A 13,013-nucleotide genomic window follows, 5' to 3' on the forward strand; every position below is an offset into this window, starting at 1 on the left:
ATATGACTCCTATCAGATCAGCCATAAATGTGTTTATTATGTCACCGTGGGCGTGGCTGTAAATTAATAATACAGTTGGTGTCTCTGCTCTACCGAGGACAAAGTGCATATACATCAATATCAGTAGAAAATCACTCCAATTCACTCGGATATCTCTGATAGGAACTGGCTGTCTATGTTACAGTATCTAGTTATGTCTGAAATGGTGTAAATGGTGCATATATATATATATATAGCGCTTATATACAAAGCTCTACATAGATTGTGCATTACATTCACTCATCCACACACACATTCATACAGTGGAGGAAACCATGCAAGGCACCAACCTGCACTTCGGGGAGCAATTTGGGCTTCAGCGTCATGCCCAAATAAAGGACACTGTGACACTAACTCTGGGGGATCGAACTGGGAGTCCAGCTTCTCTACCGGCTACTCTGAGCCACTCCTGCCTCGATCGTGTCATACAATCCCAAGAAAAAAAATGGGCCATGAGGTGGCACGCCACTTAATTAAACTAATTAATTCATTTGTAACTCCGAAATCATACAAATGCAACCAAATCGATTTGGTTCTATTTTAAGTACACTTTTCAGAGCTCAATTGACACTGATGGAGTTAAGGTGGTTGCACACTGGGCGCGTTTTTCGGAAAACCGCTAAAAATCCGAAAGATGCGCTCTGTGTGCAGGGACCTTTACTGTGTATGCACAAACACATTATGCACGCAGGCACGCACACAAACAATCACAAACAACCACACACACTCTCACTCACACACACACACACACACACACACACACACACACACACACACACACACACACACACACACACACACACAGACGCACAAGCCTCCAGGCCGCCCACCTGACATCACCTGCTCAGCCCTAGTCCACCCCCCTGGCCCTCTGCCTGTTGTCAGCCCAGTACGACCACCATGCCCACGTGGGGTCCATGCCGCCAGACCCCCTTTTCTTGGTCCCTCCTCCAGGCCCCCTCCGCCCGCCCTGCTCAATATTCTGGACTATGTTAAGGGATGTCTGGAAGCCATCCCTTGAGGGCGAGGCACTGTCACGGTTCGTGACATATGTTGACAATTTTGTGTTATGTTTTCTGTTGTGTTCTTGTGATTTTGAAGTATGTGTTTTCCTTGGGTCCAGTTTGAGTTTTCTCTACACGTGTGTACTCTTATTTTGTAGTCTTGTTCCTGTGTTTCCTGTCTGCCTTGTTTGCTGTCACCTGCCTTGTCTCACCTCCCTGTATTAGTGTAACCCTAGTCACCTGTGTTCTGTTTGCCTGTTAGCCTATCCTATTGTTGATTGTCAGTTGTGTTCACCTGTGTCCTGTTTTTCCCTGCCTTTATATACTCCCCTGTTCTGTCAGTTCCTTGTCCGATTATTATTGTAAGTCTCGGTGTGTTCTGTTCCTTGAGTATTTGTAAATACATCTGTTGCATTTGAGATCTTCTGCCTCTGCCTTGCTGTCTGCACTTGGGTCCTACCCTCCTGCCCCGCACACGTGACACTTCCATCACAAACCATACAGGCAGTAGGCCTATGGCAAGTAAATCTGATTTTAAAAATAAATTAACACCAAACCAATGTCATCTCATGCACCACACACAAAACAACAGAGAGGGGCAGGAGCTTGCATCCAAAATGTGAAATCAATTATACACATTTTGTGATGTGTATACGACACGGAACCCTTAACCCATTAGGCCAGACGTTGAAATAAATAAAACGTCTTCTGAAAGAATATATATTCAAAGATGTGTGCCGCATTTTCACGATTTTTCAAAAATAGCAGACCTACAAGCTCGTAGCGCGCCACTCGGTGGTGCGCTATGAGCTTGTAGATCTGCTATTTTTCAATGGCTAAAGTATTATATAATGCTTAGTTAAAACACCAAAAGGGGTTCCCGCCCAAAATGGTTAACTGCTCATGAAGAGCAGGCAGGTGACTGGAAGCAGCTGTCTCTGTTGATGTGTACAAGGGTTAATGAGATTGGAATGGTCAAATTCCACACTGACACAATAAAAAAATCAAACTTTTCCCATTCTGTTCACTCTCTTGTTCCCTATACGTCGTCTATCTGTCTTGTCTATACTTTATAATAGATAGATGACTGTCCTGACTTTAATACATTCAACCAATTCAGTTTGTGTGGTGCACACTGAATCAGGCACACAGTGCGTGTGTGTGCATGAACTTTGCAACAGGTCTGTCAAAGCTCCACCCCTTGCCTGACTCATGTGAGACGGTAAGATTGCACTTTGGATCAAACACACAACTTCCAGTGAGGAGGACAGACTGTCTTTCCATCCACAGCTACAGGAGGGAATAGTGACCCAGACCACTGTAACAACCTGCTGCTGACGCTGTCAGATGAATGGACTTTAACAAGAGCCTGCACGATTCACTGCGAAAGTAAACTTCAGGGAACATTCTAGAAGACAGAGTGTTACCACAACTGACTGGCTGGATTTCCTGTCTTGAGCAGAGTGTGTGTAGCTTTACTGAAAAGGCAAAATGGCTGCCAATGTGTCTCTTTCGGAAGAGGACTTTTCCTGTCCTGTGTGTCTCAACGTCTTTAAAGATCCTGTTTTGCTGTCCTGTAGCCACAATTTCTGTAAATCCTGCCTGCAGAACTGGTGGCAAGAGAAGAGAATAAAGCAATGTCCAGTTTGTAAGGAAATATCTTCGACGGATCGTCCGCCTCGTAACCTGGTTCTGAAGAACCTGTGTGAGGCCTTCACACAGGAGAGACATCAGAGAGCTTCATCAGGCTCCGAGGATCTCTGCACTCTGCATGCTGAGAAACTCAAACTGTTCTGTCTGGATTGTCAACAGTCAGTGTGTTTTGTTTGTCTTCATTCAGAAAAACACGCCAAACACAGTTTCAGACCCATCGATGAAGCTGCTCTGGATCACAAGGTGGAAGTCCAGAAATTACTGAAGCCTTTACAGGACAAACTGGAGGTCTTCAATAAAGTGAAAACAAGCTATGACCAAACAGCAGAACACATTACGTTCCAGACCAGACACACAGAGACGCAGATGAAGGAACAGTTTAAGAAGCTTCATCAGTTTCTACAGGATGAAGAGGAGGCCAGGATCACTGAACTGAGGGATGAAGAGCAGCAGAAGAGTCAGATGATGAAGGAGAAGATCACAGGTCTGAACAGAGACATATCAACCATTTCACACACAATCAGAGCCATAGAGGAGGAGCTGACAGCTGAACACATCTCATTCCTGCAGAACTTCAAGACCACGATGGAGAGAGTCCAGCTCACACTGCAGGACCCACAGCCGGTCTCAGGAGCACTGATAGACGTGGCCAAACACCTGGGCAACCTGACCTTCATGGTCTGGGACAAGATGAAGGACATTGTCTCCTACACTCCTGTCATTCTGAATCCCAACACTGCACATCCAAAGCTCATCCTGTCTGATGATCTGACCAGCGTGAGACATGGAAAGAAACAGAAGCTCCCTGACAATCCAGAGAGATTTGACCACTATAACTATGTCCTGGGTTCTGAAGGCTTTAACTCTGGGAGTCACAGCTGGGATATTGAGGTTGGAGACAATACAGTCTGGGATGTAGGTGTGTTAGCAGAGTCGTACCAGAGGAAGGGAACCACAGCGGGTCCATCCTGGAGAATAAGGTTAGATGACGGTAAATACATAGCATTCTCCAGACCAGGGTCATCCACTGATCTCTCAGTGAAGCAGAAGCCTCAGAGGATCAGAGTCCAGCTGGACTGGAATGAAGGAAAGCTGTCATTCTGTGATCCTGATACTAACACACACATACACACCTTCACACACAGGTTCACTGACACACTCTTTCCATTCCTTGGTCTTCTTGGTACTCTGAAGATCTTACCTAGAACAGTCTAACTCTGGACAATGTACCATAGACATGATGATGATGATGATGATGATGATGATGATGATGATGATGATGATGATGATGATGATGATGATGATGAAGACAAAGACGATAATTATATGATGATGATAATGATAGACTGATAGAGCATCTTGATCAATCAATAATGGTAATAATGTTAACATTAATAACCTGATGATATTACTGACCATGTTAATGGCAATGGTTGTTGTTATAATGTCGGGGTTTAGTTCTATAGATTAACCCGTTAAAGGGGATTGATTGATTTATTAACAGTGTAATGTAGAATTGCAGAATTACAACAGTACAACAGTTTGCAGAATTACAGTACATTTCAAGTACAACTCAATACAAAAACTGTTAACAGTGAGTGGACAACACTCTACACACACTACATTACACTTGTTTACAATAGGACCCACCATTTTCAACAGGGGTGGGTGGGGGATTCAGATTTTACGGGGGCCAGTTGAGTGGGAATACCACTAATTTTCAACATTTTACCATGTCATTAATATACCTTGTTGTTGTGTGGAAATAATAAAACTCAAAGTCCCCCCATTCTGTGTTGCCTAGAACTGGAGCTCTGAAAAAATAAATAACATTATGAAGTACATCTTTGCGACGCTCTAAGGTATAATAATGACAAATGAGTGGAATGTCCCTTTAAGACCTGAAGCAGATTCTACCAGTGTTGATTTTGTCGAGATAAACTATGACGAAAAATGTCTGTTGATTACCCTTTACGACTGATGAAAACTAAATGAAAACTAAGCTATGATGACTAACACTAAGACTAAATACAGTGACAATTTTGTCAACAAATTAAAACTAGACTAACATGTTAAGGGACTAGTGGACAAGAGATCCAATATAAGTCATTGTACGTTGCATGCTGAAAATAGCAGATCTACAAGCTCACAACGCGCTGTGACGCGTTGTGAACTTGTGGCCTTGTGGTAATGATGATGATGATGATGAAACTATCAACGGTATAAAATGTTATAGAAATAATGTTATGGGGTATTTATGTACGATATATGATACTCTTACTGTTGTACTTTTTCCTTATTGTTTTCTTTAGTGTGTAGAGAGGCATATATGTACCTTTTGATTTCTGTTGAAATTATAGATCTGAAGGAAAGACATTATGTATAAGAATGATTTGGAAAAATCAAATAAACATGATCTACCACACGATGTCGGTGGTATTTGAGTTCAGTTGCAACAATATTGACTCCCACGTTTAAGACGCTAAGAGGTTATGACATTTGATATGACGCTGAGCACAGGTCAGTATGTTAAATATTACACACGTTTTATGGAGTCTATATTTCTGCCCGAGGTTTCTTCCAGTTAAAGCTGCACTATATGTTACTTTCCCTTTCTACCTTTCTATTGTATAAGTTACCCAGGTAACTGAGTGAGAGCTGCCAGGGCCCTTTGGAAAGTAAGAGTATGGCCTGTTACAGCTTATCGTCTGTTTACAGTAGCTGTTGTTCCTTAGTGTTGTCTTCAAGTGTGTTTGAACTGTTATTTTGGCCAATCTTATTTTTCGTCTTTGCCGAGGAAAAGGTGCACGGTTTTGGTGAATAAAACCCCCAAAAGGGCATTCTTGGACTCTTTGACTGTCTTTGGACTCTTTTTGGAGCCTTGACTGTTCGGCCAACTATCACAGAGAGATTAGACGTTATCCCGGAGACCCAAACTAGTGGAAATAGCAGATCTACAAGCGCACAAAATGAGTCGATCCGTGCAGTGTTGTGAGCTTCTAGAGCGGCTATTTTCACAGCATCCGTTTTAGAAACATCCTTACATCACCCCATGCACAATTTCGAGTTTGTTGAGTCAATAACTGGGTGGCTGATGTTCAGTGACTGTTTCTGGCCCTGGAATTGAAGGCTGAAGTGAATGTACTGTGTGTATGTTGACTTGAGTTGTATCTGCCGCTGAAGGCAGTGAAGTTGTAACAAGGAAGGAACACAATTGAAGATGATGATGTGGATCTACACTACAGTGGATCTACACTACAGTGGATCTACACTACAGTGGATCTACACTACAGTGGATCTACACTACAGTGTGTCTGATGTGGCTGCTGTTGTTGAAGCTTAGGCCTCACTCACACTGTTGCAACATGCATACACCATTTGTCTTGTGTCTTGTCCGTGTTTAATGGCCGCCCCAATGCATTCCCAATGGAAGTCACATGGTTTGACAAAACATGTTTGTTTGATGCGGGGGAGGGAGGCACAACACAGCCATCAAACAAAAATGTTTTGTCAAACCATGTGACTTCCATTGGAAATGCATTGGGGCGGCCATTAAACACGGACAAGACACAAGACAAATGTTGTATGCATGTTGCAACAGTGTGAGTGAGGCCTTAGGAGCAGGGACGTGCAGAGACAGAGAGTGTTAGAGGGGCAGGGGCGGAAATCCTGCAAGAGGGCACTTTTGGACAAACATAGCAAAAATAGCACGTGTTGCTATTTTTGCAACGTGCTATAGGCTATGTGTTGCTACTATACAGGAGAGTCATTGTGTCCATTTGAACTATGATAAATGTTCGTCGACTACATTTTTTTCACTGGCAAAACGAAATAAAAGCAAAAAAAAAAATAAGACTAAATAAATGTACAATTTCATCAACAGATAAAAACTAGTATAGTCTTCCATCACAAACCATACAGGCAGTATAGGCCTATGGTAAGTAAATCTGATTTTTTAAATAAAATATAGCTGCAAGCAGCGATAAGGCGGGACCAAGAAAGAAGACCATATGCAATAAGAACAATATCCACAAATAAGAATCATGGGCTGAGTTGGCGGTGCCCGGATTTGAACCCATGACCTTGTGCTGCCAAGGCAAGAGCTCTACTGACTGAGCTATCCAGACACAGTCAGTTTTCTCGTTGTAAACAGTAACATCATTCAGTGTTTTTGTATGTGTCCTCGTTTTGGGCATGTCATTATCAATTTCTACAGTGTGTGTGCTGTTCATGTGTTCATGTACAGACTTCTCTTCAACTGGAATTTCAGTTAATGGTCCATAGATTGTGTGTACAACGTTTCACGCAAGTTGCTCAAAAATCAGGGCAGAAAATCAGGTATACGCATTTTTCAAGCTGCTCAAAATGGTGGAAAATCTTAGGCGGAGCTTACTTGTCAAAGTAAGGAACATGTGGAAACAAGTGCCATGAATTTTGGCCAAACAAAGCATGAGTTATGACTGTTCAAAGGTTCAATTTTCAAAGAAATTCTATAGCGCCCCCCTTTGGCCAATTGGAGTAAGACTGCTTCTAGTGCTATTTGGCATGACCCTCTACTATACTGTAAAGTGACATGACACTGCATGTATGTATTAGAGGCAGAAGAAGAACTTTCACAAACCAGCAATTTTCATTGGCTCATACAAACTTAATATTTTCACTTAAAAATAAATTACTACTTTTTATTGTCCGTATAGGTCCAAAGTTCACGTGTAGACGTTTTTGTCCATTTTGATCAAAGATCCTGGGAGGAGAGACATTTTAACTGTTTCTCATATAATTCAAAATGGCAGGTGATCTAAAGGTCAGAGGTCAAAAGTCAGAACACGAAAGTTGTTCGGCATGAGGAGACACATATGTGTATCAAAGTGTCATTGCCAACGGTCAAATGGTTCATGAGATATGCACATTCAAAGTTTGCATTTTCAATTGAGTGCTATAGCGCCACCCTTTGGCCAATGGTCATGGGCTTCGCATAGTCACCGTTTGGCATGGACCTCTTCCAGATTCCTGCGTTTCACGAAAACCGACTGCACGGTTCAGTCAGAACTGCTATTTTTGGCGGAAGGAGAAGAAGAAGAAGAAAAAAAACACAAAAACAATAAGTGACCAAAGTCACTTTGTGACTTCTTGGTCCCTTAAAAACACAAAAACAATAAGTGACAAAAGTCACTTTGTGACTTCTTGGTCCCTTAAAAACACAAAAACAATAAGTGACCAAAGTCACTTTGTGACTTCTTGGTCCCTTAAAAACACAAAAACAATAAGTGACCAAAGTCACTTCGTGACATCTTGGTCAGCTCTCCAGACCTGTGGAAGGGCATTCCTTGATCCTTCCATCCCGCGGGGGGGAACTTCAGTTCTCAGCCCAGCTTGAATTTCCACATTTTTGTGTCAAACTATCCGTGAGTCAAAAACCAAAAAGGTATGGAATGCCCCTCCACAGGTCTTGAAAGCTGCTTCCCTTGCGTACGTCTTTAAGAACCGGCTCTTATACGACCTGGAATAAACTCCCACGTTACCTTAGACAGGCAGCCCCTGTAGTCGTTTTTAAACCTCTGGAACTCCTTCCCCCCTGATATCAGAAACATGGACTCAATCACCACATTTCAAACCCACCTCAAAACCCACCTGTTTAGGCAGGCTTATGGCTGTCCTCTGTTTTGTGCTGCAAGCTGTACTATATATGTTTTGCTAGTGCTTTTAACTGTGTTTTGTATTAACTGTTTGTATATTGTTGTATGGCTGTATGGTATTATTATTATTAGTAAACTTAGGGTGTCTGCCTCCTGGACCAAACCTCCGAAATGGTTCCACAGGAGAACACCAAACCAATGTCATCTCATGCACCACACACAAAACAACAGAGAGGGGCAGGAGCTTGCATCCAAAATGTGAAATCAATTATACACATTTTGTGATGTGTATACGACACAGAACCCTTAACTGCTCATGAAGAGCAGGCAGGTGACTGGAAGCAGCTGTCTCTGTTGATGTGTACAAGGGTTAATGAGATTTGAATGGCCAAATTCCACACTGACACAATAAAAAAATCAAACTTTCCCATTCTGTTCACTCTCTTGTTCCCTATACGTTGTCTATTTGTCTTGTCTATACTTTATAATAGATAGATGACTGTCCTGACTTTACTACATTCAACCAATTCAGTTTGTGTGGTGCATAACTGAATCAGGCACACAGTGCGTGTGTGTGCATGAAATTTGCAACAGGTTTGTCAAAGCTCCACCCCTTGCCTGACTCATGTGAGACGGTAAGACTGCACTTTGGATCAAACGCACAACTTCCAGTGAGGAGGACAGACTGTCTTTCCATCCACAGCTACAGGAGGGAATAGTGACCCAGACCACTGTAACAACCTGCTGCTGACTCTGTCAGATGAATGGACTTTAACAAGAGCCTGCACGATTCACTGCGAAAGTAAACTTCAGGGAACATTCTAGAGTGTTACCACAACTGACTGGCTGGATTTCCTGTCTTGAGCGGAGTGTAGCTTTACTGAAGAGGCAAAATGGCTGCCAATGTGTCTCTTTCGGAAGATGACATTTCCTGTCCTGTGTGTCTCAACGTCTTTAAAGATCCTGTTTTGCTGTCCTGTAGCCACAGTTTCTGTAAATCCTGCCTGCAGGACTGGTGGCAAGAGAAGAGAATAAAGCAATGTCCAGTTTGTAAGGAAATATCTTCGACGGATTGTCCGCCTCGTAACCTGGTTCTGAAGAACCTGTGTGAGGCCTTCACACAGGAGAGACATCAGAGAGCTTCATCAGGCTCCGAGGATCTCTGCCCTCTGCATGCTGAGAAACTCAAACTGTTCTGTCTGGATTGTCAACAGCCAGTGTGTTTTGTTTGTCTTCATTCAGAAAAACACGCCAAACACAGTTTCAGACCCATCGATGAAGCTGCTCTGGATCACAAGGCGGAAGTCCAGAAATTACTGAAGCCTTTACAGGACAAACTGGAGGTCTTCAATAAAGTGAAAACAAGCTATGACCAAACAGCAGAACACATTACGTTCCAGACCAGACACACAGAGACGCAGATGAAGGAACAGTTTAAGAAGCTTCATCAGTTTCTACAGGATGAAGAGGAGGCCAGGACCACTGAACTGAGGGAGGAAGAGCAGCAGAAGAGTCAGATGATGAAGGAGAAGATCACAGGTCTGAACAGAGACATATCAACCATTTCACACACAATCAGAGCCATAGAGGAGGAGCTGACAGCTGAACACATCTCATTCCTGCAGAACTTCAAGACCACGATGGAGAGAGTCCAGCTCACACTGCAGGACCCACAGCCGGTCTCAGGAGCACTGATAGACGTGGCCAAACACCTGGGCAACCTGACCTTCAGAGTCTGGGACAAGATGAAGGACATTGTCTCCTACACGCCTGTCATTCTGGATCCCAACACTGCACATCCAAAGCTCATCCTGTCTGATGATCTGACCAGCGTGAGATGTGGAGAGAAACAGAAGCTCCCTGACAATCCAGAGAGATTTGACCACTATGCCTATGTCCGTGGTTCTGAAGGCTTTAACTCAGGGAGTCACAGCTGGGATGTTGAGGTTGGAGACAATACATTCTGGGCTGTAGGTGTTTTAGCAGAGTCGTACCAGAGGAAGGGAGACACAGCGGGTCCATCCTGGAGAATGAGGTCATTATGGGACGGTAAATACACAGCATTCTCCAGACCAGGGTCTCAGACCACTGATCTCTCAGTGAAGCAGAAGCCTCAGAGGATCAGAGTCCAGCTGGACTGGAATGAAGGAAAGCTGTCATTCTGTGATCCTGATACTAACACACACATACACACCTTCACACACAGGTTCACTGACACACTCTTTCCAATCTTTTACACTGGTCTTCTTAATGGTACTCTGAAGATCTTACCTAGAACAGTCTAACTCTGGACAATGTACCATATAGACATGATGATGATGATGATGATGATGATGATGATGATGATGAAGACAAAGACGATACTTTTATGATGATGATGATAAATCATAGATTGATAGAGCATCTTGATCAATCAATAATGGTAATAATGTTAACATTAATAACCTGATGATATTACTGACCATGTTAATGGCAATGGTTGTTGTTATAATATCAGGGTTTAGATCTATAGATTAACCCGTTAAAGGGGATTGATTGATTGATTGATTGATTGATTTATTAACAGTTTAATGTAGAATTGCAGAATTACAACACTACAACAGTTTGCAGAATTACAGTACATTTCAAGTACAACTCAATACAAAAACTGTTAACAGTGAGTGGAGGACACTCTACACACACTACATTACACTTGTTTACAATAGGACCCACCATTTTCAATTCATCAAAACATTTAGAGACGTACGAATATACACAACTATATAGTCAAAAATAAATCATCATAGGAGGTAAAAAGGGAAAAGAAACATATACAGTGAGGGGAAACAGGGGTGGGTGGGGGATTCAGATTTTACGGGGGCCAGTTGAGTGGAAATACCACTCATTTTCAACATTTTACCATGTCATTAATATACCTTAGAGTTTTTGTGTGGAAATAATAAAACCCAAAGTCCCCCCCATTCTGTGTTGCCTAGAACTGGAGCTCTGAAAAAAATGCATTAACATTATGAAGTACATCTTTGTGACGCTTTAAGGTATAATAATGACAAATGAGTGGAATGTCCCTTTAAGACCCGAAGCAGATTCTACCAGTGTTGATTTTGTCGAGTAAAACTATGACGAAAAATGTCTGTTGATTACCTTTTACCACTGATGAAAACTAACTGGAAACTAAATGAAAGCTAAGCTATGATGACTAACACTAAGACTAAATATAGTGACAATTTTGTCAACAAATTAAAACTAGACTAACATGTTAAGGGACTAGTGGACAAGAGATCCAATATAAGTCATTGTACGTTGCATGCTGAAAATAGCAGATCTACAAGCTCACAACGCGCTGTGACGCGTTGTGAACTTGTGGCCTTGTGGTAATGATGATGATGATGATGAAACTATCAACGGTATAAAATGTTATAGAAATAATGTTATGGGGTATTTATGTACGATATATGATACTCTTACTGTTGTACTTTTTTCTTATTGTTTTCTTTAGTGTGTAGAGAGGCATATGTACCTTTTGATTTCTGTTGAAATTATAGATCTGAAGGAAAGACATTATGTATAAGAATGATTTGGAAAATCAAATAAACATGATCTACCACACAATGTCAGTGGTATTTGAGTTCAGCTGCATCTCCCTTGTTTAAGACGTTAAGAAGTTATGAAATTTTATATGACGCTGAGCACAGATCAGTATGTTAAATATTACACCCGTGTTATAGTCTATTTCTGCTCGAGGTTTCTTCCAGTTAAAGCTGCACTATATGTATTGTTTCCTTTTCTAACTTTCTATTGTACAAGTTATATTGTATTAACACACTCTACCATACACAGATTGTATAAATTATATTGCATTAACATACTCTAACATACAGATTAGACAAAATTACAGTTTATTCAGTAAAAAATAGGTTACATAGTGCCTCTTTAAGACTGCATGATATATTGACACATTCTCTGAGCAGCCAGACAGATTTGAGCCCTGCCCGTCATATATGACTCCTATCAGATCAGCCATAAATGTGTTTATTATGTCACCGTGGCTGTAAATTAATAATACAGTTGGTGTCTCTGCTCTACCGAGGACAAAGTGCATATACATCAATATCAGTAGAAAATCACTCCAATTCACTCGGATATCTCTGATAGGAACTGGCTGTCTATGTTACAGTATCTAGTTATGTCTGAAATTGTGTAAATGGTGCATATATATATATATAGCGCTTATATACAAAGCTCTACATAGATTGTGCATTACATGCACTCATCCACACACACATTCATACACCGATGGTGGAGGAAACCATGCAAGGCACCAACCTGCACTTCGGGGAGCAATTTGGGCTTCAGCGTCATGCCCAAATAAAGGACACTGTGACACTAACTCTGGGGGATCGAACTGGGAATACAGCTTCTCTACCGGCTACTCTGAGCCACTTCTGCCTCGATCGTGTCATACAATCCCATGAGAAAAAAGGCACGCCACTTAATTAAACTAATGAATTCATTTGTAACTCCGAAATCATACAAATGCAACCAAATCGATGTGGTTCTATTTTAAGTACACTTTTCAGAGCTCAATTGACACTGAGGGAGTTAAGGTGGTTGCACACTGGGCGCGTTTTTCGGAAAACCGATTGGAGAAAAGCCGCTACAAATCCGAAAAACGCGCTCTGTG

General features: G+C 41.9%; 2 protein-coding genes across 2 annotated transcripts; both read left to right on the plus strand.

The window, feature by feature from the left end:
• The first annotated feature begins 2,094 nt into the window (after positions 1-2,094).
• LOC306921836 (nuclear factor 7, ovary-like) lies at positions 2,095-5,112 on the plus strand. Its single transcript, XM_079499137.1, has one exon. It carries the CDS (start codon positions 2,535-2,537, stop codon positions 3,909-3,911), a length of 1,377 nt encoding a protein of 458 aa, XP_079355263.1. The 5' UTR covers positions 2,095-2,534; the 3' UTR covers positions 3,912-5,112.
• A 4,113-nt stretch (positions 5,113-9,225) lies between these two features.
• Positions 9,226-11,146, plus strand: LOC306921834 (E3 ubiquitin-protein ligase TRIM39-like; the record flags this gene model as incomplete). The annotated part of the gene is made up of 1 exon (XM_079499135.1): positions 9,226-11,146. One exon carries the CDS (start codon positions 9,226-9,228, stop codon positions 10,615-10,617), a length of 1,392 nt encoding a protein of 463 aa, XP_079355261.1. The 3' UTR covers positions 10,618-11,146.
• Positions 11,147-13,013: the final 1,867 nt, after the last annotated feature.

The sequence above is a fragment of the Electrona antarctica genome (genome assembly GCF_951216825.1).
Source record: "Electrona antarctica genome assembly, chromosome: 4".
NCBI lineage: Eukaryota > Metazoa > Chordata > Actinopteri > Myctophiformes > Myctophidae > Electrona > Electrona antarctica.